This window comes from Bacillus rossius, chromosome 13, assembly GCF_032445375.1.
Source record: "Bacillus rossius redtenbacheri isolate Brsri chromosome 13, Brsri_v3, whole genome shotgun sequence".
NCBI lineage: Eukaryota > Metazoa > Arthropoda > Insecta > Phasmatodea > Bacillidae > Bacillus > Bacillus rossius.
Genome location: NC_086340.1, coordinates 22,491,512 through 22,518,788, shown reverse-complemented (window position 1 = coordinate 22,518,788; position 27,277 = coordinate 22,491,512). Strand labels below are relative to the sequence as shown.

Below are 27,277 nucleotides of genomic sequence, written 5' to 3'. Positions count from 1 at the left end.
CAATGGCAAGATCCAAATTTGCTACTATAATGCAACCCCCACTTTCAGTTTCAGCAGTTTTGGCAAAAATCATCGGCACTGAAAAGCAAAATACTTATTAAAATCCTCAAGAAGCAAAAGAGTAAACACTGGCATTCAAAAGTATAAAAACCATTTTAATCCACACACAAATTTTCTTAATTGTTTGTTTTGCATAGTTCTAAAAAAATTTGAAAATCAGTGAAACTGATAGGTGGGTGAAAGGAAGGAAAAAAACAAAAAAACAAAATGAATTCATCACAATTTCATGGCCTTAAAAATAAAAAAACACAATCTACAAGATACTTTGCATTTATAACCAAGACACCAAAAAGTTATATAATTCTCTTCGAGATATCACAATGAGATATAAATAACACTGGCATTAACCGTTTAAAAACTCGATGCGTTCGCTCCAAACCTCATCAAAGGAAAAGTATTCATATAATAATTCACGTCCAGACACACACAAGTCACACAATCAAAAAAAAAAAAAACAACGGCAAGCGGTCACTCGTACAATGCAGCCCAGGGGGGAAAGAAAGAAAAAGGTGCAGGTGTAGTCCGAGTGGTGGTCGCCGGCCAAGCACCCGGGCGGTTCACGGTCAGCACGACGTGGTGCTTGTGAACTTGTCGGCGCAGTCCTGCGACCTCTGCTGCCGCTGCTGGAGCTGGGCTATCCTCTCGCTGCGGCGCGGCGTCGTCGACGGCAACGAGCCGTCGTCCTCGCCCTTCGCGTCCTCCGACGCCTCCCCCGAGTAGGTCCATCTGCCGTGCGTTGTGTCCCACTGTTCACAGACATTCGCCAGCACGGCTGCCGTCACGCGAAAACAGACAAGCCCGAATCACACAAAGAGCACGATCCACAATTGCAAGACGTGCGTCGTTCCATCAAGCAGTGCACCAGGCTGACCGAGCTCGGAGCCCAAAGGAGAACCAGCGCACTGCGCGGCATCGTCATGCATCAGGGTTGCAGCATTTACATTTTCAGTGCAATGTGCGGAGAAGTGCCCACAAACGCACGAGGTAACTAAGGGGAGAAGGGCCCAAGACTACGACAATAATGTTGGGAAATTTTGTGGAACTTTTTCTCTGAAACGCCCATCCTATGACACACAAAAGTCTTCAACACAATTTATGTTTTACCCTCTTTTATCGCATGATGATTTTTGAACATTCGTTTTACAAAAAAAATTGTGCATAATTTACAGGTGAATAAAGTACTAGTCCGGCCAAAAAAAGAAAATCATAGCAAGACATGAAAATTACAATATTCATCATTATTTCCATCCACCAAATACGAATTATCACTACTACAGTGCTCCACAAAAAAATGAAACTGTGATTAGTTACTCAAAAGTGCTGTACCGGTTGCAACACGGGTCACGCAAGCAGGTCAACGAATGGCTAGGGGGGTTTGTTGTGTATTCATCAGACGTTATGCCTTGAATGAGGGAAATGGTGTACGAATGAAACAGCCTCATAAAGGACACAAATGCAAGCAGATGACTGGTTGAAAAAATATATATTAACATTGTGCGGCTAAGGTTTTGACGGCCATGTTTGTTATTGTTTTTAAAAAATTTGTTAAAAGTTTAACGATAAAGTTTATGAGTGTAAAGATAAACTCTATTGCATTTATTCCTTAAATAATGAACGTTACATGCAGAAAGCATCTAAAAATGCCTTTTGAATGGGAAAAATTTACATAATGAATATATGGAAGTGATCGAGGCAATAATTATTTAAACGTAATAAACGAAAAAACCTATTAGTATGCGGAAACATCTTAAGCGAGTTTTACAGTAATAACACGTTAAGTTTCAATTTTAATACAGTAAAATTCTCTCTCACAGTAAAATATATATATATATATGTATATAAATAAGAAATACAAATTTTTTATAATCTCTATAAAATCCAAAAAAATAAATGTTAAACTTTTCATCTGGCTAATTGTTTTTGTAGAGAAAAAAAGATATAAACTGCTCATGTATAGCAAGAGCAAGTAAAGTACACAGGGTGGCAAGTTGGTAACCAAGTACAGTACTAGAATTTGGAATTGGCTTCTGTTCTATTAAAAAAATAGATCAATAAATAATTCACACAAGATTTCCAAAGTTCCACAGTGATATGTAATGTACCCAACCTTACAAACACTCACCGATGTGCTAATTATCTCTTGTTTGTACGGATGCCAAGAAACGTCTCGGACGCATGCGTGATGGCCAGACAATTTACCACAGGGCTCACCGGTGAGAACATCGTAAACTGGAAGATAACAAAATTCCAGGTGACACATTTATCTTTAAATACTTACGGATCATGCATACAAGAAAGCACTAGGGAAAAATTTTTACCGCACTAAAACCACACGCCCTACAACATGCAGATGAACATCTTTGAAGTTTAATTTCTAGACACTGGTACATACTTAATAAAACATTGACTAAATAAACAACATTCAACAGTCAATAATACAACTAATAACAAATTTTTATGTGAAATGAAATCAAAACTAAATTGCCCTTAAAAACATAAAAAAAACACTAAGACATTAAGAATGAGGTTCTTACATAAATTTTGATTACACCTTCAAGTAATTTAAAAAAAAAAACTGGTGATCTAGTTTAAGATCATACTTTTTTCCCTTCCCAGTTCAAAGCAGTTGCATAATGCTTTCAATAGAGCCACTAGTAAGAGCTGCACTTTTATTTAATTTGTAATCCTATACAAGTGTGGCTTCAGAAGAGAAATAAGGCAAAAGTGAAAAGGTTGTTAAGTTAGATCAGCTACATTATTAATCCTATTACATAATGGAGGCAAAATGGATTGGTGAATAGTGATAAAACCAAAATAACAGTGAAATTGAAGTCAATACACTAAATAACACTGAAATGTAAATCAAAACACAAAATGCAAGGAAAGTCACTCAAATTTAATTTAATAGCATAATGCAAAATTAAAAAAAAACTTAAATAAACATTAAATGCAGGGAAATTCATCTAAATTTAATTTAATAGCTTAATGCAAAATATTTTACAAACTAAAATAACAAAACTTGCTAAAATATAAAACCACAAATTCTTAGCTTTAAACACTGCATTAAAAAAAAAGTTTGGTTATAGTAGAACCCGTTTATAGTGAACCCGCCTATAATGAATTCCCGTTTATTGTGAATTTCCATCTCAGTCCCGGCAAAATGGTGTGAGGTTATGTATTAATATATTGGATATAGCGCACAACTTTTGACAATGTTGATACGTTTTCCCGCGTACCACGAACAAATTTTGCCAACATAATGCACATTTATCTCTATAGTTTCATATAATTACAAGTTTTTTCACAAAACATCTATTCTGGATAACATTGAAGTTTTTCTCCGCAATACGCTACTCAATTGTCCACTGTTCATATTATAAACAAGTCGTATTCCAGTGGCCTCGGTATGCTAAGTGTAGCCAGAAATGGTGATCAGTTTGGTGAAAATAAAAAATAGTTTTCCCTGGAAAGTTAAAGAATGGGTGAACGCGTGTACATTTAATATGTTATCAAAATTAAAAATAAATTACCGCCACATAAATACGTATGTACATTATAGCAGCAAATTCAATATTTTTACGTCTCATTTTTATCGTTCACGTTTCGGACATTTTGATCGAGTAAGGTTTGTAAGACTACCACTAGATAGAACTCTGTCTACTAAATTTTTCCATAGAAAGTGAGAAAATTTCGTTCCAGCTTTAGCAACTGTGATACTAAATGGTATGAGGTGATCTTTGATGCGCCAGACTCGTTATTTTTCGTTTATTTACTTTTGACGGTAAAAATAATTTTGTGCAAATGTGCTTCAATAAGAAATACGTACATAAAAAAGGGTGAAAAACGTGGTAATAAACGTAAAGGCCTTTTCACAATACCGCGATGCGACGCGATCTGGCGACGCGATGTAGCGAAGGCAGCGACGTAAATATATGTCGCCAGCTAGTGCACTTCAAAATAGCGCGACGCGATCGTCATGCAGCTGGCGAAAAAAACCGAACCAGCCTGCACTCTGCTGGGGATATTTTACAACATGGTTGTAAACAAAAGTTTTTGACGGTAATATTCAGATTGTTATTATATTTGTACACTGACTGACTGGTAGAAGCATTTAATTATGGATATGAATCGCGAAGCCCATAATATATTACTAACCAAGCATTATTTTTCTCCGTCTAATTACAATATTTGTTAGGTACTAGAAACATCGTACAAACACGGCTTTTTCTGAACTTCATCAATCAGACGCTCTTCAAAACTCATTTCAATTGAACAAAATCCACGTGTTGTTTACTAACATTACTTAGATGCATTAATACATCGTTTCTTAACTCTTGTTTTCAGTTCTTCTTCTTCTTTACCACAATCTTGTTTCTGATTGGCTGTTATTTCTGACGTCATCAGCGACATCGCCGAAGCGACGAAACAGCCTCGTCGCCAAGTGAGCTGTCGCGCATCGCGGGCGATGTAGTTGTGATTGGCTGGTTTGGTATGACGTCACGTCACATCGCGCCGCGCCGCGTCGCATCGCGGTATTGTGAAAAGGGCTTAAGGCATATCTGTGCGAGATAAACTGGACATTATTGAAAAGGTAGACTTTAACCCCACTGTCCCGGACGTGTTAATAGCAAAGGAGCTGGGAATTACAACATCCACATTAAGTACAATATTAAACAAGCTGAACAATCTTCTTTCTCAAGCTGCGAGTACGTCACAGAGTACCTATTAAACGCCTGAAAAAACGAAAATACGCAGATGTTGAAAAACCATTAATAGAAAGTTTGTACATGTATAGTGCATTAAAAATAATACAGTAGAACCCCCATGATACGTTCCCGTTTCATACGATTTCCCGTACAATACACCATATTTCTTAGGTCCCGTTAAAACACTATACTTCCAATGGTTTATATTCCCGCAATATACACTAATCATTTAAATAATTTCCCGCATCTTACATTTTTCTTGCAGGCGCAACAGGTGAAAAAATATACGTTTTAGGCCAGTTTTGAAGGATAAAATCAACATTTTATTGTAATTTTAAACGGAAAACGTATTTACGACCGTTGTTTACAACTTAGATTGTAAGAACCAAAACAAACTACGGGCCATAGATTGTTATATACTCGAAGACTTTGCACCGAGACGTGAACGTCTATGACTAGCAAACTTCATCTATGACCCCAGATATTGCCCTACAATTTTAAGCAACCATAAACGAACCACGGGTGGACTGTCTTGGATTTGTGTATACAATGTTATCCTTGTTACACAAGTGCGACCAATGCGTGGCTAAATACTGTACTTTTGGGTATTTTTATTTCTATCTCAAAATATCTGTTCGCGAATGGAACCTTCAAAGAGAAAAAGAAAATCGCTCACAATAGAAGAGAAGTTGGATATTTTAAAGCAGTTGGATGCGCACATCGGCACACGTGTATCGTTTGCAAATAAGCTTGGAATACCAGTGTCAACGGTAAACACCATTGCTAAAAGCAGAGCTGCTATTGAAAATGTTGCTCAAAATACGGGACCAATGGTGAAAAAAATCAAGTCAATAAAAGCATCTCCATTCGAAGAACTTGGAAACCATGGTAAAGGAGTGGTTCATCAACACACGTGCAGCGAACCTTCCTGTAGATGGCAAATTACTACGTGAACAAGCCCTCTACATGGCATCCCGCCTCGGCATACGAGATAATTTCAGTGCTTCGAATGGCTGGATTGATCGTTTTAAGAGGAGACACAATATTGTGTACAACACAGTGTGTGGTGAAAGTAGGAGTGTTGATCCAGACACAATCGAACACTGGAAGGACAAGTTGCCATCCCTTGTGCGCGACTATAAGGCCTGCAATATTTTTAATGCAGATGAAACTGGTCTTTTTTATAATTTACTGCCTAGTAAAACTTTGAGTATCCGAGGAGAAAAATTCCATGGTGGCAAACTCAGCAAGCAACGACTGACAGTTTTGCTTTTCACTAATTGCGATGGCAGTGAAAAGTTGCCACCTATTGTTGTTGGAAAAACTTTGAAACCCAGATGTTTCAAAGGTGTAAAGACTTTGCCAACAAAATACTATGCAAACAAAAAAGCATGGATGACCAGGAACTTGTTTAAATTGCAGTTAGAAGCATTAGATGCCAAAATGGGTCTACAGAATCGAAAGATTGTTCTTTTTATTAACAACTGTGCTGCTTACACTGACACCATTGTACTCAGAAATGTCACAGTTTGCATGTTCCCCCCAAACTGCACTAGTGAACTGCAACCACTAGACTTGGGCATTGTTCACAGCTTCAAAGCCAAGTACAGGAGGAGGCTTGTGCAAAAGGCACTCAGCATGCTGAATTCTTCACAAGATCCCAGCACAATGAAGATCAGTGTACTAACTGCTATGCATTATATTGCATATGCTTGGCTTCAGGTTGACCAAGGAACAATACAAAACTGTTTCAAAAAAGCAGGATTTCTGGCAAGAAAACATCACAAATGAGGAAGTGGTCATGGTTGAAGATCCTGAAGTCAGTTCTGTCCAGTGGGAAACGTTAGGCACTGATGTTACTTTTGAAGAGTTCGTGGATATTGATAATGGGGTTGTGACATCAGAAATACTGTCTGCTGATGACATTATTGACGAGCATTTGCCCCAAAATGATGTTGCAGATGAAGAAGAAGAGGAGGAAGATGATGCAAGACCAGCACCAACCTACAGAGAGGCAGTGGATGCACTTGACACACTTTCTCGTTATTTACACAGTGTGAGTGGAAGTGAACATGTGTTCACAAACTTGTACAAAGTTGAACAACATGTTGAAGAACTTGCCAATTCTAATAGAAAACAAACAAAAATTTCAGATTTTTTTTCTAAAAAGTGACTCTTTGTTCAGGCCTATTGCAATTTCTTGAGATTTTGAGCATATTTTCCTCAGTAGTTGATATATATTTAGTGTAATTTTTTTCTGAGAAGTACATAAGTCAGAAGTTTGTTTCCTGAAATGAGTGAGTATAACTTTTTTTTTTTTTTTTTTTTTTTTTTTTTTTTTTTTTTTTTACATTATTTGGCTTTACTATCACTGAGTACTTATTTATGATGTTAAACTGCTTCATATCCAAATATTTCACCACCAACATGTACAATTAGATATATAAATTGTTATTTAATATAATTACGTAGTTCAAATTGTTTAAAAATTCCAATTTTACCATTTCCCCCATCATACACTTTCCCGCATCATACACCATTTTTGTGTTCTCCGTAGAAAAGTGTATCATAGGGGTTCTACTGTATCTGCAGTTGCTCATAAAACTGTTGCTTTGAGTATTTTCATTCGTTCTTTTCTTGTCTTAGGCCTATGTGTAGTTAAGATTTTGCTTTTGAGTATGTATTGCCAATATAAAAGTTTTCCCAGATATAAAGTTTCCCCTCTATAGTGAACATATAAACTACTCCCTTCAGATTCATTATAACAGGGTTCTATTGTACTTTTGATTTTCATATTTATAAATTTCTTGTGAACTAAACACACTACAAAAGAATATTGAAATTTTCAGTTGCAGTTTTTTGTTTAGCTTTCATCAATATATGTAGAATTGTTTGTATATTGTACATATTTTAAGTGTCATACTACTAATTTTTAAAACAGTTGATCAATGTAATTATGCTTGGTATGTAAGAATACACCCCTATGTTATTACGTGTTTTTTTTTACTTTTAAGATGATAACGACAAAATTGACAATTTTTAATGATGGAATTTGCTTTTATATAACTCCATAAAAAATCTTGGTTCTAATCACTTAGGTATGAATTACAGTAGAACCTCATTTTTATGTACCCGGGATTTACAAATTCCAGTGATTTATGTATTTTTTCTTTACTCGCACCGTCATTTCCCCTATAGTACTAATGCATTACTTTCCCGCTTCATGTGAAAGCATTTCCCGTAATGTAAGTTGCAACAAAGTTGCAAAAGTGCTGCATTTACTAGCAAAACATTTGAAAAGTTTAGAGGGAACAATAAAAGTTTATAGCGAATAATGTTAAGTTTAATAACTAAACATTACTGCGTGTGCTTGTATGGCCGCTTTGTTTGCCATTGTAAACAACTTGCATTTTTTTTGTGCCATTTGCCATGGTGAACCAAAACTTTGGTGACATGAACACGAAAATCAAGTTCATTTTGAAATCTCTCCCCTTTAAACTTGAATGTATTATGCATGAAAATAAAGTTGTATAATGAGATTTTTACATAAACAAACAGTGGATCAATGTGCCCTTATTAAAATAAGTTTTAAAGCAATGTGCCAAATACTTATGTTATTATGGCATCTTTGTGCATGTTCAGCAATATTTGTTTTAACTTGGCAGCACTGAATTTCCAAACATTGCATCACAATTATTTTTTCTAAATGTAAACAATCATGAAAGTAGTAGTGTTCGTCTAGTAGAATATTTTCCCATTAAAATCTGAAATTACCGTATTGGCCCGAATATAAGGCGACCCCGAATATAAGGCGACCTGCAGTTTCAGGAGGCCAAACAAATGTAAAAATAATTTTTGGTAGAAATTAATGTGAAAATTCATTAGACATACATTTTGTGTTGATAAATCGTTTTTGCATTTATGTATAACAATTAATTTATATTTATCACTTTACTTATTTAAAATAAGTTTGAATGGCCTACCCTAAAAGTCAAAAGAAAACAATTAGAAAATATTTACACTTTTAAATATTACACTAGAAATTTTTTCGTGTTTACTCTAATGAAGCTGCATAATTGTCATCTTCAGAGCTGTTTATTTGTCTAGAGCTCGTTCCCCGCCGTTCCACCGATGTGTGATTGTTGATTTTTCACAGTTTACTGTATCTACGAATTTAAAATTTTTACAATGGCTATTAATCACTCTTAAAATACAGCATTTAACTTTCCGTTTGACTTAAGCTACGTATTACCACAGAACAAGGTGTATTACTATTTAGTAGTGTGTTTAACGTAAAAAAAGCAAACAAATAATGCATCTTGCCGGAACAAAACAAGTGGCTAGCTGACATGATGAAGCATACGGCCATGAATAACTTCGGTTACGTGACCGCGTATATTTGTCCATATTACTCTCTGACAGAGAGAGTCTGTTCTATGAATTTGAAAGAATAATCTATTATAATTATGAAAGGTTTTTACATAAATAAAGAGTGGATTATTAAAATAGCTTTTGAAGCAACGTACCAAATTCCTGTTAATATGGCGTCTTCGAGCGTGTTCGGCAATGTTCGTTTTACAACAAAGAAATATTGTGGAAAGACAGTTGGCAGCCGTGAATTTCCATACATTACATCCGAAATGTTTGTAAACGTAAACAATCGTTCTGAAAATAACTGTGATATTTTAGTACAAATATTTCAGTTAAAAATCTGAAGATAAATTACCGTAAATGTTAACACGCGATTGTACACAAAGTACAAATATGAATTGTGAAATAAAAGGTTGCCATTTTGAGATGCTTCAACATTCACGTTTTTACTCAAGAACAAATATTTTAATTTTCAACTTCAAACAATTGTAAATTACTGCAATATTAGGTGGATTTATGGTTTTTACCGTGTGAGGTAACAAAGTTTTAGTTAATATAAAAAATCGTGAACGTTTTGTTAAACAATGTTTCTACTGTAGCTTTCAGCTTGGAACTAATGTTTGCGGTTCTGACGTCTTGGGTGCGAAAATAAGGCGACTTCCAATTTTTGCATCTCTCGTTTATGTAAAAATGGTCGCCTTATATTCGGACCAATACGGTAATTGAATGTTAACATGCAATTATTAACAATGTTCATAATCATACTGAACTGTGCAAGAAAATCGCACCATAAAAAGTGTACAGTTTGAGATGCTTCAACAATCTCATCTCTTACTCATGAATCAAAATTTTTATGTTCAACTTTAAACAATAGTGAATTACTGCAAGAATTAAATGGATTTACTGTTTTCACTATATGATAATGATATTTGCTTATTGTTTCCCATCATAGTGAGAATAAATATATATATTTTTTAACACGTCTCTCTTTTTACATTTTCCCGGTTTTTACATTATTATTTTCCTGGTCCCTCGAGATACGTGAAAACGAAGTTCTACTGTATTAATGTTGCTGACCTAACCTATTTAACCTTCCACTTTAATTATCAATTTCCTTTTTTTTTTCCATAAGCAGCACTTGTGCAGCATTATCATTCACTCTTATCATAACTTCATGTACCGGGGTGTCCACACATATTTCCCTGACCAAAATTCCAAATTACTGACTCATTATTAAAATAATTTACCTAGTTTGCAATTATCTAATAGAAGTACAGAAAATCTAACTTCTACCATCCCCAAACCTGTCTTGTTTAAACAGAACCTTGCATACATCGATTTATAGTGCCTATGACTAGGCACTACAAATCATCTGCAAAAAATTGCTTTCACAGTCTGGGTGGTGGCAGGCAGAAGTATGACATTTTCCTATCAAAAACGGAAAAATTTCCATGAATTTTCCAGAATTTCCCTGACTTTTCCCTTATTTTCCAGAATGACAAGAGTTACTACATGTATAGAAAACAGAAGGAAAAAAAATAGGAAAAAGACAGAGAAATTAAAATGGTCAGGAAATACATACCTGGAAAAGTCAGGGAAATTTTAAAATATTTCTGTAATTGCTTTTACAGGAAAATCAAACTGAATACAGTAGAACCCCTATCATACACTTTTCAACGGAGGGCACAAAAATGGTGTATGATGCGGGAAAGTGTATGAAAAGGGAATAGCAATAATATAATTTTTTTCAATCTAGCATACCAGCACAATGTCAGATTAAACTTAAATACATAATGTGCAAATAATTGCATTATATTAATGAAATATATGAATTCATCATTATATATACATATAATAAAACCACCAGAAATGTAAAATACAGTCCATAATCAAGTAAAGCTGACATGAGAAACAGTGGCCTTACAAAATGTTATGAAGTCCTTTCTTGGAGGGGGGGGGGGGGGGGGGGGGGGGGGGAGAAGTCACAAAGATTAGATTATAAATAAAACAAAATAGGCTATTGTAAAAAGAAAATCAGAAATTTCTGCCTGCTTGTTTGTTTCATCTTACAAACAACTTTATGCAATAGAACAATTTTCAATAAAATTTTAACTTGAGAAACGTAAAATACAAAACAATCCGATCGTAAGAAAACAATAACAAACGGCTATATTCAGTTCAAAGATTAATGAATGCACAAAACATGAGATCCGTGCCTTGGTAAAGCGCGTGTACTATTTTCATAATCATTGCTAGTTTGCGCCACTAGTCTCGCTTGGTGCTTGCCATAGATGCTACTAGCGAAGTGCACAGTCTTCCTGATACTCTCCATATCTATGGTGTGATAAAGTTATTTTCTTACGTTTGCAAAGGTAAACAATGAACAATTTTCAAAATAAAAGCATTAAAACGTAGTTTATCAGGAGGAATATAACAAAAAAAATTTGAATGTTAGGACATTTCCGCTTCGTAAAAACGTATGAAACGGGAAATTATTGATTTTATAAGTGTATGATCCGGGAAAGTAAACCATTGTAAATATAGTACTTTCGGCGGGACCAAAATTAATCGGCGTATGACACGGGAAAATGTATGAAACGGGAACGTATCATCGAGGTTCTACTGTATACCATTTCCGCCAACTTTTAGGCACCTCAAAAATTGCTCAAAACATTTATTAATCACTAACTTTCAAAGATTTTATTTTTCCTGAAATCATAGTATTTTTACATTCGATAGCTTTAAGTGAATCTATAGCAATTGTATACAAACATGTGTATCTATTTAAAATGGCGTTAATTTTGCTAAGGTGACACATTTGAAAGCACATACAACTTTTCCTCCTAAAAAAGCAACAACGAGTGAGCCGCGGGATGATTTGTGTCTGGCAGGTCAGGGAAACTTGTCGATTCAGATCTGGAAAAGCTGTACACGTCAGGGAATTTTGAAATTTGAAACTTGCAGCAACACACTGGCTAAATGTCAGCACAGCCGATCATACACCCGCCGGCAAACACCACACAAACAGTACTCACTGACAACTCTGCCGGACGCACAGCCCGTGTAGATGAAGCGCTGGCCAGTCGTGAACTCGGGAGAAAAGTGACACCTCACCAGTGTCTGAAGGACTTTGTGTCCTCTGTACGTCATGATTGATGTGTCGCCGTCCAAATTTTTCTTGCAATTGGCTACTGAAAACAGACATCCTCGTCATTAGGGACAAGATTACTTGGTGAATTGCGATAAAACTGAAATAACCCCGAAAAGCATGCCATAACACCACGTAACGCCGAAATGCAAACTTTATAATGGAATCAAGTAGCATTTAACCAAAACTTTATTCAAATCACAAAAAGTAATATTTTAATGTTTGAAATTCAAGGAATGTCATTTCCGGACAAAATAAATTGTGCCAAATGCATGGATAAAAAAAAAAATTAATTAAATTTTTTATTGTAGCTACTCTCTTAACAAATAACTTTAAAATACAATTGCTCACTAATTTATTTTTATTGTTCTGAACATATCTGTTTTGGATGGATATTACAAAGTATTTCATTGTAAAAAAGCAGCATAATAATTTTATCACTATTCTTGTGGACTAACTATTAAAAAAAAAGGTTTTATACAAATAAAAACCGGTAACACCCGAAATTTTCTGTTTTAAAAACGAATTTTACTAAAAAATAATACAATATGTCTCTTAAGCAAAGCTGAACAATGAAATACCTAAATTTAAAGTCTGACAGTAACGGTGATCTATAATTATTATCAAAGGAGTTTGAACTAATTTTTACACTGCCTAACCTGAGTAAAACAATAGTGCGCAAACAGACCACACAGTCAAACAAATTTACACAAAACATACAAAACACAATAAATCGAGGAATCCACATATGTATAATCTAGAGGTACAATAACCATTGTAAAAATTACAAAATGGAACAAAATACAAACTTTAAGCATGTGTGCACGTTAGATACATATTCTATCTGTGAGTAACGCAACATCTTAGTAAATTATCAACATGACTGGGGCGTGCTAGGCAGTATTGTCCCGCAGTACGGGGGTGAAGGCAGAACCCAGCCCCTGGTCCTGGACCCAGGAAGTGACATCCCGGGACCTGGCTGGGAACACAGGACCTGTGTCGTGTGGCTCGCCGGGCCAACGGCCACAACTAGGGCGGGCAAGGCTGGATGATTCTGCGACGGCTCGCTAGTGCCTTCTGCAGCACGGACGTGAAAACACAACACAACGCCCAGTTCAAGAAGTGGGAAAATCCCCGCCCCGAAACGAGGGAATTTAACCCAGGAAGCTCGGGCTACTGGGCTGACAGGTTGGACATGTCTGAAATAACCACGGGAAGGAGGGGGGGGAAGAACTCAAAGCTGAATTATAGACGAAGGTTCGGGGTGGCATATGTTGCACTTAATTTAGATTTTATCCCCCCCCCCAATAAAAAATAGTGATGGGGCAGATCTCAATTTTCTTGAATCTGAATCCAGAATTAAAATCCCAGAAAATACAGTGATGTACAATAAACGAAAAATAACCACGGAGTTGAAACATTCTCCCCTTTAAATTCTTGTTTCACAAACTGAAGTTTCCAGAATCAAGACATTGTTATTTTATTAATATTACATTTTAAAAGTTCTTGTGGAATGGTAAACAGGATAAGTATGAAGGGAAAAAATTTACCCAGAAAACTTTAGAGGTTATCAGATCACAGTTGAATTTTTTATTTTACTTTTATTTCCTCTGACATGTTGCTTCAAATTTTTTTTTCTCAAATATCAAATTCATAAAGTACCACGGATTTGATTAACCCATCCCTAATTTAAAAAAAAAAAAAAAAAGCATTTAGTGAATACGAAGACGGCCGATACTGGAGGGCAGGAAACGGCTCAGGAGGTGCTCACGTTTCCTGGGGACCTTCTGCCAGCGGTAGTCCCAGTTCTGGTCGGCCACAGCCTTGCGGGTGCTGTCCTGGCCGCCCTTGCCGGAGAACACCCGCACGTCCCACAGCTTGATCGTCTGGTCCTTGGAGTTGGTTATCAGGTGGCGGCTGTCCCCCCGCGGGTCGATGTACGTGATGCCGTCCATGTGGCCGGCCAGCACCCCCACAGGGTTCGGCAGGCTCTCGTTCAGCGTCCGCCTGTCCCAGACCTGCCGGCGATTCGGGGCGTCACCGCACGACACCGGTACGAAAATTGGGGCGACTGAATTGTTGCCCATTGGAAGGGCAGCGCTTCAGGATTTTTCTGACAGTGGTTAGTTTGTAACTGACCTAACCTAACCTAACCTAACCTGACCTAACCTAACCTAACCTAACCTAATCTAACCACTGTCAGAAAAATCCTGAAGGGCTGCCCATCCAAGGGGCAACAATTCAGACAACCTTTCAAAAACACCACTGTCAGAAAAATCCTGATGGGCTGCCCATCCAACTGGCAACAATTCAGACATCCTTTCAAAAACACCACTGTCAGAAATCCTGATGGGCTGCCCATCCAAGGGGCAAGTTTTCAGGATTATTTAAACACTTAAAGAAACATGTTTTCAGAAATTGGATGGGCCTGCCCTTCCAGTCGCTGTACAAACAAACCATTGCCAGAAAAATCCTGAAGGGCTGCCCATCCAACGGGCAACAATTCAGCTCCCCTGAAAAATTTCCATGACCAAAATTACAAATTTACCCGACAAAAAATAAATAAATACAATTCAACCTACACCACCTGTATACTAGTTCAAACAGAACCTTGCGTATGCCATTTTACAACGTGTATGACTACACACTAAAAAAAAAATCTAGAAAAAAGTGTTCAAAGTCTGGACGATAGCATACCGGAGCGTGACATTTCCCCCTCAAATTAAAAATTATCACTGAGGAATTTACTCGACTTTTCCGGGTTTTACAAGTAAATTTCTCTAACTTCCCGTGACAATGGAATGCAAACACACTACAGAAAATATAATACACAGCAATTTGGTCTATCATACTGCCGGCAGCGAGGTTTGTGAATCGTGTTTTTTTTAAATTCATATTGTATGTACAAAGAATAGTTTTTTCTAATCAAATTGAAATGTACAGTAGTCGTGCTAATCCGAAAATCTGGCCAACTCCAAAACAAACACACACACAAATTGAGTATTTTTAACAAGTTTTGATGATAATCATATAATATTTAAATAACATATAAAATGCATGCCTGTACTATGATCCAGAAAATAAATTCAATTGGTTCAATCAATCTTCTTGGCTTCATATATTATGTTAAAATCTTTTCATATTAGGAATTTTTTTTTAATGGGTCCCACTTGCTGTATCTATCGGTAATATACTCCTTGCTGTCTCCCCCCCCCCCCCCCCCCAGGAGGAAAGCTCCTGAGTAGAGGTGGATATCACGGTAATGGTTCCACATATGACTGTCAAGTGACAAATTGGCCTGTTGACCTGTTGATAAAAATTTTGACGAAGAAACATAAACTGCAATGCATCTCAATGGCAACACAATAAAAACTCTGCAGTTCCTATTGCCAAAAAAAAAATCGCAAATGCCAATAGTGTTTCAAATCAGATAATAAATTATTCATTCTCACTGTTGGACTTGTAAATAGCAGAATGCACAAGATGTAAATGGCAGACTAATTAAAAATTACGGACACTTCAAAATTAAAATATGGCACCATCACGACACCCGTAACTCAAGCGCTATTGGTGATCACGAGGGGAAATTCAGTGGCTGATCTGATGCTGGCCATCGTCGATGAAAATTGGTTTTTAAGGTTTTAGTGTTATTACGAAACACTCACCTTGCACAAACCATCATCTCCTCCGCTATAGAATATCTGTGATGTGTTGTCTGCGAATGCAACACTATTCACATCGTCATCATGGCCTTCTATCTGAAATTAAAATGACATTATACACATAAATTAAATTTAAAAAAAATTGTTTTCTTATAAATTTCTAGGACTAGTAAAAATGTATAAATATAAATACACAAAAAAATAACCTTACATACCATAATCTACTTAAGGAATGTAACAAAAAAAAGTTTTTAAGTGGTTAAAAGCAACAGTAAACTACAGGCACATGAATATTACAGACAAGATTTTATTGTAATATATTTACCTCAATTTCATTTTTAAAAATAACATTTCTATGTTATAACTCATCAAAAAATATTGAATTTTTTTTAAATATGTACCAAAATCAGTAAACATTTGAGGCATAGTGGCCACTCTACGTGGAATTCTAAAAAACTATTAAAGTGAATTACAAAAGCCTTTGGGAAACAGGAGCCATTACCCTTAGTGTTCTCTGGTTGCACTCCAGGTCGTACACGTACAGATAGCCGTCGTTCGCGCCGCCCAGAATCTCGTGGCCGTCCGACGAGAAGAGCAGCGCGAAGATGCAGAAGCGCCGGTCGTCGGGGCACAGCGACAGGACGTCCTGGCTGTCAGAGTCGCTGAACACCTTGCACAGGTGAACTGCAACACCCGACATCAGGGCCGGCATGTCCGTACAGGCGAACCAGGCAACCTCCCAGGGCGCACAAGTAGCTGGGGGCGGCGCAGCACGACACATAACAGCTGATACAATATGTTTAACAATTACTGAAACTAGATGAATATGGATTTTTGTAACAGTTTGGAATGTTCATATTGATATAAGTAATTATTTAAAGTCCACGGTAACATGTTTATGATTTGCAATAAGAAAAGAAGAAAAAAGAAGTAAAAACAAGCCTGCTTACATTTCATTGTTGACAAAATATTAGGCTTACATGATGTATTTTGAGGCAAGGACAATTTTTTTTCAGGTGTCCGACGAGGAGGAGGGGGGGGGGGGGGTGCATTAAAGGTTTTTCGCCCAGGGCGCCAATTTACCTTGCACCGGCCCTGCCCACCATGATGATCAAACACTTCAATTAAAAATGCTCTACAGAAGAAGAAAAAATTATAAAAACGCGCCTTTCAGTGAATATTCTTTAACCTGGCAAGTCCATAACCAAGAGCAAGTGGGATTGCAAGAATATGGAACATCAATTTACAGTATTTACCCGATAATAATATGACTGCAACCTCGAATTTTTTATCAAGAATTCATAAAAAAATACTATAAAAATAATATTTTCTCCTTGGAATCCACATGCAGGGGAAAAAAAGGAAGGAAAAAAAATACTTTTACCAACGTCTTTTGTTTTCTCTTGCCATGGTACACTTTTACGAGTTGGCTCACAAGAAGTCATTGGAAGCATTAGACAAAACATTAAAAAAAACTTAAGAAATAATCATGTTCAATTGGTGGAGTATTTATTGATGTTACTGTTCAGTGACTTCAGGCAAACACTTCTAGTTATACCTCGCTCAACACCAGTTGATGAATTGAATGCCTGTTTGAAACATTCAACTTTATAGAACACAGTTTAAAAAAAATGAATTTAACAACAAATCTGAGAGTTCAGCTTCAAACCGATCCAACAGCTGACATATTTTCAAGACAATTACTTGAGGTCGTAATGGCACGGCACGGCCTACAAATCCAGAAACAGGAAAAATCACCTTCCCATTTTTGCAATATTGTGAATTCAAAAGAAGAATTAGTAGACAAGGTTTTCCAAAGCATATTGAAACAAATCATCGAACTCAAGCATTGCATGGTTAAGCAGAAGAGCTATTCTAGTGGCTAAAAATGTATATGATATGAACTACATTATTCTAAAAGAATCGGAGGTGAAACAGTGACATACGAACACATTTACTCCACAATAAACCCAAGTGAAGTAATGAATATGCCAACAGAATTTCTTAATTCACTCAATGTTACCGGATTACAGTCACACATTCTGAATTTGAAAATTGTAGTGCCAATTATATTATTCCAAAACATCTATCAACCAACGTTATGCAATGGTACACGATTAGTAGTTAAAAAAAATTATGAACAATCTAATTGAAGCAACAATTCTGATTGAACCTCAAGGTGAAAACCTAATACTTCCACGAATACCACTCATTCCGATCGACATAGAGTTACGAGTTCACACGGCTTCACTTTCCAATATGGCTTGAATTCGCTATGACTATCTTTGCAAGTGTGCGGTTTGAATTTAGAAAACCAATTCTTCTCTCATGGGCAATTATACGTCGCATGATCAAATGTAGGTAAACCATCTGATCTTTATGTTTATGCAGAAAATGGACAAACAAAAAATCTAGTCCATCCACTAGCTTTAAAATAAAAAATTTCATGTGGGAAAAAATTTTTCTTCCTTTCATTTTATTACACAGCTTAGCCACAGCAACGCTAAGCAGGGTATTAAATTGAATTGTGTGTTTGCTTGTGCATTTACGTTTTGCTATTAATTTTATTTAAAGCTTCGGGTTGTGATACAAAGCTTCCCTTGCATTTCTTGCAAATCTTCAAAACATTTTAAGCCTAAGATTCGCTCATGAAAATAGTTACTTCATTTGCTTTCATGAATACTCAATATTAATACTATGCCTAGTTATTTTATAATTTTATTTAATGATTTTATACACAGGTCTCAATTGGTTAATCACTGTATCAGTTAAAACATTAAACTATTTTTTTCAACTTCAATTCTATATTTTATAAAATAATTGTAATACAGCTTCGCTAAGAAAAATATTCACAGTTCGATTCGACTTTGCAAACATTTTAAACACTCAGTTTGATATTTGCTTCACATCAAAAAAATTAATATTACCCCCACAGGCCTACTGACTGCCAAGGAAAACACCCAGAATCCACCAGAAAAAAACCCAAACAAGGGTGGTGATGGATTACAGAACTTGTAAAACCACAGAATGCACACCTTTCACTGTACGTGGTATTTCAATAGAAAAGCACATCATGCCATTATTCAGGAAACAGCAACTCTCAGTTCAGAAGTCAGCCATTCATTGGGCAATACCCTGCGTTCAGGTCTTTTATTTTATTCAAAATTTCATTTAAAATTAACAAAACAAAACAATGATAGTTGCAAAGAATAATTGGAGTATAACAATTACTTAGTTTAGGTTAAAATAAAATGATTATTATAAGTAGGGGGCCCCTTTACTTTGCTGCAAAAAATAAACTTACGAAGACCTAAAAATACAATTTGTTTGCATTCACTTAAAAAAAAATTATTTTACACCTACCAACACACTAAAAGTAAAACACACACCATTATCAGGATAACAAAAGTAAATAATTAATGTTTAAAAGCCAAATCATGAACGCACCAGTAACACTGCGCGCAACTTACGGCTTTCCGACCAGCTGGAGTACACGATGTAGTTCCCATCCGGACTGAGGGCAGTGTCCAATATGCTCCACCCAACATCGCGAGCCTGGATGACTTTAAGTAGTTTGAACTGACTCCCGCGTGTCGAGTACACCCGAAGATTACGATCTGAAATTTGAGAAACACAATGAAGAAGAAACTACGATAAATATAAGCTCGTGCTACAAATTGTTCAAGTCCAAGGTCAAGTGATACGAACACAACTGTACACAAGACTGCATAAATGCAGTGATTATAAAGTTATAACGCATGCTCTTACAGACTGAACATTTCAATCACCTTGAGAAGCGCTCACGAAATGGTCACCATTTTTCGAGTATATCCCACAAAAGGCTTTCGTGCGATATCTCGCCACCACCGACATTGAGTTTGGAAGGTACCAATTGGAAATTCGACAGCAATCCCCTTGCGTGAACTGGTTGCAACCAAACATTCCATTCTGTCACAAAAACCAAATAATTATTAATAATTACATTGGGGAAAAAAAATTACATAATAATCACATTCATAGACACTGTAGATAAAAAAAAAGTTTATAAAATCACAAAACTTTCAGAAAGTAAGAATCTTACTCGCAGCTAGTTCCAAAAAAAAATAGTTTTACGAAAGTTTCTAAACATCATAAAAGGTAAATTACTTCTCTCGCTTTTAACATTCCGGTGACCGACGATGGTCTTTTGTTTCCTGTGGGATGAATCAACCCACATGACTGCTTTGTGACGAGGCTTATTTCACTTTCCTGGAAAAAAATTAATTAAATAATTAATAACATCATACAACATGCAACAGCTCATCTGATACAATACTTCTCAAATTACAGCATTTATAAGGTGATATGCTAATTGAATGGTCACAGATCAGATGTGAGCACCGTTAAAATGTCTAAATACATCATAAATTATCTAGAATTCTCATTGATGAAAAAATTAAACAATATAAATCATACCCAAGAAATTATCAATAAATAAAAGTTGCATGTTTTATGCTCCATTTAATGAAAAGGAAATCTCCACACTCAAGCTCTGAAGTTTTGATATTTATACGTCACATTATTTTCATAAATGTTAAAAGTAGATAGTATACATAAATAGTTGTAAAACATAAAAGTTCAAATATAGCCTATACAGGAAAAAAAAAGATTCAAGTACATACATTTTTTATTTATTGGGAAAAAAAACTTTATAAAAATTAAGTTTATGCGGTTTTCCTGAATAAAAAGTTTCATTTGACACATGGGTTTGTTCATTTTCAATACACCAAAATAGGTACACAATCTACAACTCTCTCTTTTCCCTTTGAAAGAATACATCTCTTCTATATTCTTAAAGAGCTATGGAATGACAGAGATTACAAATTTTAAGCGTAAATTAAAAGATCGAGCATGTACACATTCATATTAAAATTCCATTTACCAATAATTATAATGTTCGGCAAATGTGACTTAAGATATACAGAAACTAGAATGATTCAGACAACGTTTCAAAAGTTTAGTCAATAACAGAATCTACATAATGTAATAAATCAACAAGTAAAATTTCATGGTAAATGGTTAAATTCAAAAACACTTTTACGTGTTAGTCCTTACTTACATCGAGGTTTTCTGTATTTGGCTTCACTTCCGTCCGCGGAGGGCTGGCGGCAGCCATAAATTCGTCTTCGCTATCTTCATTATCTGATGAAATGATATGTACTTGCCCACTGAAACACACACGCACGCACCATGAATCAAAACAGAATTAATTTTGTTACAAAAGATTAGTTTTTTTTAAAAACACACTTCGATCCCAGAAATATACACAGATTTTAACTAGGTAGCAATGTTTGTGATATACGTACATGCATACACAGGGAAGTACAAAATCTCTGACAATTTTACAATGTTAAGTAAATACGATTTACACAGTACACAATGAAATTGCACCTAAAATAATTCAAATTCATGTTTATAAAGATTTAAAAAAAAAGTTTTTCTTTTCTCTTTAACTTTAAAAACTCAAAATCTGGAGGTGGTAAAATGTCTCATGGCTGTCGTTATCTAGTGACAGGTAAAATATTAGTTTTAAGTTTGTAAAGCTAGTCAGAAGTAGATAATGCAGAAAAAGAGCAGAGTTGCTGTCCAGCCACAAAAATCATTCCTCAGGCGAGTGCATTACAAGTCAGAGTGCAGAACATGTTATGCCGAAAGTGATGGACCAATACCGATCAGTGTCAACAGGACCGAGTGGTCAGACCACTTGCCTCCCAACAAGGTAATTTGAATTCCGGTGGGGTCGAACCTGGATATTTTTTTTTTACAAGTGGGGAAGCGTGGAAAACATTACTGTAAGCCATTGGGATTTCTCAGAGTACTCCCAGCGGTCGCTGCCCATGTATGGTGCCTACTCGTTACGACTGCTTACGTGTGGTGCATATCTTCACGGTTGTGTTTCCCTGCAGGTGGTGCCTGCATTCATTTTATTTTGTACATTTGTTTTCTCTCTGTAATTGTTTTGTTATACGCGTGTATGTCGTGCCCACCATTAAAGATCTCAAACTGTTGGTGGGCATGTCACAAATACATAAACACGGTTGGTCGATTGAAACCACAATGGTTTAAATCAAGTGGTTTTTATAAAAAAAAAAAAAAAATGGTTTTTTGAAGTAATGAATTACCTATTTAAAAATTATCTTAATATTTTTTAATGATGAAAAGTCTTATTCCACTCTAATAACAACAATAGTTTGCTCATTAATGTTTATTGTGATTTACAGGAACAAAGAAATTGTATAGCCTACTAATCAAGATCTTGTATAGCATACTAATCAAGATCTTATCATTTAAATTATCTGACTAAGTTGTAAATAATACCCAGCCAAATACTCCTATAAAAATTACATTAATTAGTAAATTGTCAAAAGTGTAAAAAATGAGGAAATAAATAAATTTATTATTTTAAAAAAATTCCTATTTTGTGGGCAATCCCTGACTAGTGTAAATCCTCTTTCTTTGGTAAACACCCAGTCTATGGATAATCCTCCTCCTGTGGGGAGTAGATACCCTTTCTGTGGTGAAGTTCCACAGTGCAGATTTGCTGGACTTCAGTTCTTTGATGTTATAACATTCCTGGTTCAACATGAGTGGCAAAAAACAGGATGTTGTATGGCTTTCATTTGTACATGCTGAGAACTAAAATAACTAATGTAATAAAAAAGCTGGTTCAAACAAAAAAAACAGGTTGTTGTTATGTTTTTTTAGAGAACACTTTTTTTCCCCCAAGAAACAAATCCCCCCCCCCCTCCCCCCCACACACACACACTCATTTGACGAGATGCCCACCATTCATTTAATGCTGGAAAAGAAAATTTGATAAGAGAAAAACTTGTTTACACTGTAATAATGTTGTCATCATAATTTTTAACAAATGTAATTTTGATAATGGACACATCTGCCATCTATTGGTCTGGTGTTAACAACGCCATGTTTTGCACAAAACTTTGGTGCTGTCAGCTTATTGTTCTCTAGTGCATTTGGTTACGTAACTTTACTAAATATGTGCTAGTCATGCCAGATAATCCTGACAAACATTAAATGTGGAAAGACAGTGAAGTGGATTTTGCAAGCAACTAAAATATGAATAAAATGAACTTGGGGCATTTCACACATCACTGGGTCATTAACTTACTTAAGGTAGCCTATTTCAGTTCTATAGAGCATACCTACTAGAGGTGAACATAGTTTAATGCCATACTATTTCTGCCATAATGAAGTCCATACATTACTTTCATGTGATTCCATTTGTCTCCTCCAAAGGAGGAAAAATTGGTACCAACTGCAAATAATTTCTAATAATATCATTATTTATAAAAAAAATTGCTACCTATTATTTCTACCATTCTAGTAGAAAATTCTTGAAAGAGTATAAGGCTGTATAAATTTTTGGTGGTGGTTTTTAACATTTCATATCAGTTTTTTTTTGTTATTGGCATTGCATGTGCATGCTGAAATGTAAATGATGTCTGTTAATGTAGAATATGCAATGGTGGATTTGTTAATGATTTAAGGAATAAGTGAGTGTAAAATTGTGACATTGCAAAATTTGAAATTTCACAGAATTCATGTCAAAACACATTTTTACCTATGAAAGTCAATATGCACACGAAGCATGCCCAGACTTATATGAAAGATTGTTTTAAAAAAATTGATATTTTAAAAATCTAATTTTTTTTTTTAAATTCTAGATTCTGGACACTTGGTAGTCATAAAGAGTTTTAAAATTAAGGATAATTGTGTAGTTTTGTGAATTAAAAATACGTAAATATTGAAGAAAAACTATTAAATTGTTATTATAGCGATTTTAATAATGTTCTCGGAAATTCTACAAATTAGCAGCTTTAGGAAAATAAGGTCAATTATAACTTAAGTGATGAGTTGGTTAGGTTAAATCAGCTACATTCTTAATACATAATTTGTAAAACATAATGTAGCTGACCAAACATTTTTCAACCATCTATGTATATTAATGGTCTTGTTTCCCAGAAGCAGTTACAATGTAGAATATATTTTAGAATAAATTGGGAATCGAAATATGCTGTTTAGTAGGATAATCAAACAATAGAAGTACTGCAAACACTATTTTCAAAATGTTGTTTGCTTTTTCAAAAAAGATATTGAATAATTGAAAAATTCCCTAACTTTTTCCATGAGTGAAATTACAAATTTACCTGATAAATTTTTTAAAAAATAATTTACATATTTTGTAATTTTCTGGATTTAGTCTCAATCATCTCTGTAGCTGTACTAATAAAACAGAACCTTGTATACACCCTTTTTATCAAGCATTACATTTTTAACTATCACACTATCAATAGTTCAAGGGCTGACACATCTCTTAAAAGTGTTTATGACTATGCACTTCAACACAATATGGAAAAAAAAAAATGTGTTCGGTGTCTGGATGATGTCATTTCCCCCTCAAATTACTATGACCGAGGAATTTCCATGATTCGCCACACTCCAGACCACCGGCTACCTAAAAATTGGTCCAGAATTCATATACATAAACACTTGAAAAATTTTAATGTAAAGTTGAAACATTTTATAAGCCCAAAAAAGACTGCCACTGTCAATGATTAATGAAATAAAAATCTCACATACAACCGTCACTGGTTTTTACAGCTTTTATAATCAGCTCCGAGAAAACTTATAAGTCACAATGGCCACCATCTTCCGACCACGAAAAACAAGTGCATTGCAAAAAAAAAAAAACTTACTCGCAAAACACAGCAACTCTACTTGCGCAAACAACTCAGTTCATTACTTAGGCACTGTATCAAAAAAACCTGTTCGTCAATTAAATCCAATGGTTGCCTAGAAGCATGGTACCGATGAACAAGACACCAATATCTGCTTGGCATCGATAACCACTTAATAAAAAGGTCCCACTCTAGGCCTTCGATTTCCCCCTGCAGTCGTAAAATTCTAATTTAAATAAATCTGAAACAATGTTCCTCGGCGCAGACCGGACTACAGGCGTGAAATTCTTCTACATTGACATATGAATGTGGAAATGTTTTCTTCAATGTTTGTGTTTTTTTTTTGTCATGTACTTGTTTTCGTGGTCAGAAGATAGTGGCCAATGTGACTTTTGAGATTTTAGTAGCGAATAATAAAAACCAGTAACTCTTGTCCCAGAGACTTTGTTTCAGTAATCAATAATCAACAACAACTTCTTTTTGGAACCTAAATATTTCAAAATCCCATCAAAAGTTGTTTCAATTTTGAGCTAGCCGGAGGTCCAGGGTGTTACACTTTCAGGTTTTAAAGTAAATTCCTTAACATTCCCTGACTTTCCAGAATATGGACAACCTGTTGTCCGGTAATGTTAGCAACACTGAAAAACACTCAAGGCTTAAACCAGATTCACAACAGCCAGAGACAGGACCATTGTGGCAGGGCAGGAGCCCGGAAACGTAAAGCTAGGCTAACAGCAGCACTGCCACACGATCGATGACTGGGTAATGGAAAAAGACCAAGGATATATAAAAAAAAAAAAAGACCTTACTGAAAGGGATGCAATTTACTTAAAATAAACTTCAGCCCTTTTGTTTCAACTTATAGAAACTCCAAATTTGGAAGCTACTTGCTCCTGTATAGATAGAGCCAAGAGGTACATATTTCAGTGCAGAAAATTTATCTCCCAAATTATGATTTTCTCCAAAATACGCATACACATTTCCACCCGAAAACTGCACTGCCGAAGAGTAGGTATTTCTGTAGAACCAAGGAGCAAGAATGCCAACAGGCTACTGTCTGCAATGCATTTTTCAATCAGTTGGTTGAATTTGGTTCCCAGGTGTTTAACGTGTTTCATATAAAATCCCAACATAAAACGAGCAATAAACTGAATTTTTAAACATATATTTAATTCTGTGTGGCATACGTTATCAGTGTATAAGTATCTATGTGAAAAGAAACCTTTACAGATGACATCGTATAACTTAACAAAAAAACCTAAACTTCCGTATAAATTTTTTTTAGCACCACTCTGGTCCTTGTGTGACAGAGAATAATTTTGTTGTAAATCCTACCCATTTTCGTCTTGCTCTCAGTGTTTAAACATTACATTCAAATTCCGTTCATTGGAATTGGTAATCTGGCTTTTAAATGTTGCTTGGTTATGTCCCATTCAGATATTTTTGACTTACCTCAACCTGAGCACTCAAGATATTAAACATAAATTTTCTAAAGTAGTTGTGTAAATTTATAATATATAACTTTCCCCACAGTTTAATTCATTATAAATTCGAAAAGATTCAAAAATATCCTTTGGGGGATCACCAAGTCACATCTATGAAACACAATCACACAAATTTTTGCTACTAATTTTACATTAGTTAATGTTATGCAATATGACTCCCAATTGATTGTAATATACTTTATATTTAAGTTCATTTAAGGTATAGGATAGATAACAACGAACAAACCTCCTAATCAAGTACTGAAGTAAAGTCGTAAGATCCGAGTCTACATCAGAACTATCTTCCGACCGTGATCTTGAATCACTTTCTTCCATTCTCCTTGACGTTGAGGTTCCCATACAGGCTAGTTACTTACAATGTTTGCACTAAAATTCGTTAAGCATAATTCTTCACTCAGTTACCTAATACTACTAATCATGCTATGACTGTAGATTCGAAAAGATTTTACAATAACTTGTTTGGTAGATTTTTGCAGCATAAGGATGTACTATATGCTGAATGGCCCACATAAAAATTGCTGCGTTCAAATATGAATTACTATTCCTACCATTTTACTGATCAGAACACTTACACGCATTAAATAAATTATTGCGCAACGTATAGCAAACTCAAGAAGTATTGTTCTTTAAATCTTCGAATTAAAAATTGTCGACTCAAAGTCCATCACAACACCAAAACCAAAACACCATATACGATAAAAAGAAACGACAAAAAGTAAAAGAAAAAACTTTAGCCAACCTATAGGTGTTGAAACGCATTAACAATGCAATGAACTTTCAATGAAATCTTAAGTAGGAGCAATATAGTGCTGCAATATAAAAACACTTAAATTTACTGAAATAAAACTTTAATAAGATTAATACATTATACATACTACAAGCAGTATGCACTGTATTAATATTATGCCTGACAAATTGTGAAGCGGTGAATTAAGGTTAAATACGTCAAACCTAGAAGGTTTTGAAGCGTTTGAATAATTTATGTTTTTTTACTGTCACGAATAAGGCTGATTCGAAGTCATTTCTTTCCTTTGCAAAACAAACATTTGAACTTATGGTAAACATATTTTATTCTCAAGTCTTC

At 35.3% G+C, this 27,277-nt stretch overlaps 1 protein-coding gene across 3 annotated transcripts; it reads right to left on the bottom strand.

Annotated features, from left to right (window-relative positions):
• Positions 1-268: 268 nt before the first annotated feature.
• On the bottom strand, positions 269-27,190 carry LOC134538362 (DDB1- and CUL4-associated factor 11). 3 transcript variants are annotated; one of them, XM_063379621.1, is made up of 11 exons: positions 26,420-27,190; positions 21,046-21,154; positions 20,094-20,195; positions 19,736-19,895; positions 19,418-19,564; positions 16,450-16,631; positions 15,951-16,043; positions 14,057-14,303; positions 12,173-12,328; positions 2,183-2,289; positions 269-806 (listed from the first exon to the last, which is right to left on the bottom strand). In XM_063379621.1, the coding sequence occupies exons 1-11, from the start codon at positions 26,530-26,532 to the stop codon at positions 624-626; spliced, it is 1,599 nt and encodes a 532-aa protein (XP_063235691.1). In that variant the 5' UTR covers positions 26,533-27,190; the 3' UTR covers positions 269-623. The 3 variants fall into 3 exon arrangements, with proteins under 3 accessions (XP_063235691.1, XP_063235692.1, XP_063235693.1); XM_063379622.1 differs by having other exon boundaries at positions 12,173-12,325; positions 26,420-27,066; XM_063379623.1 differs by having other exon boundaries at positions 26,766-26,902.
• Between the last annotated feature and the right edge of the window lie 87 nt (positions 27,191-27,277).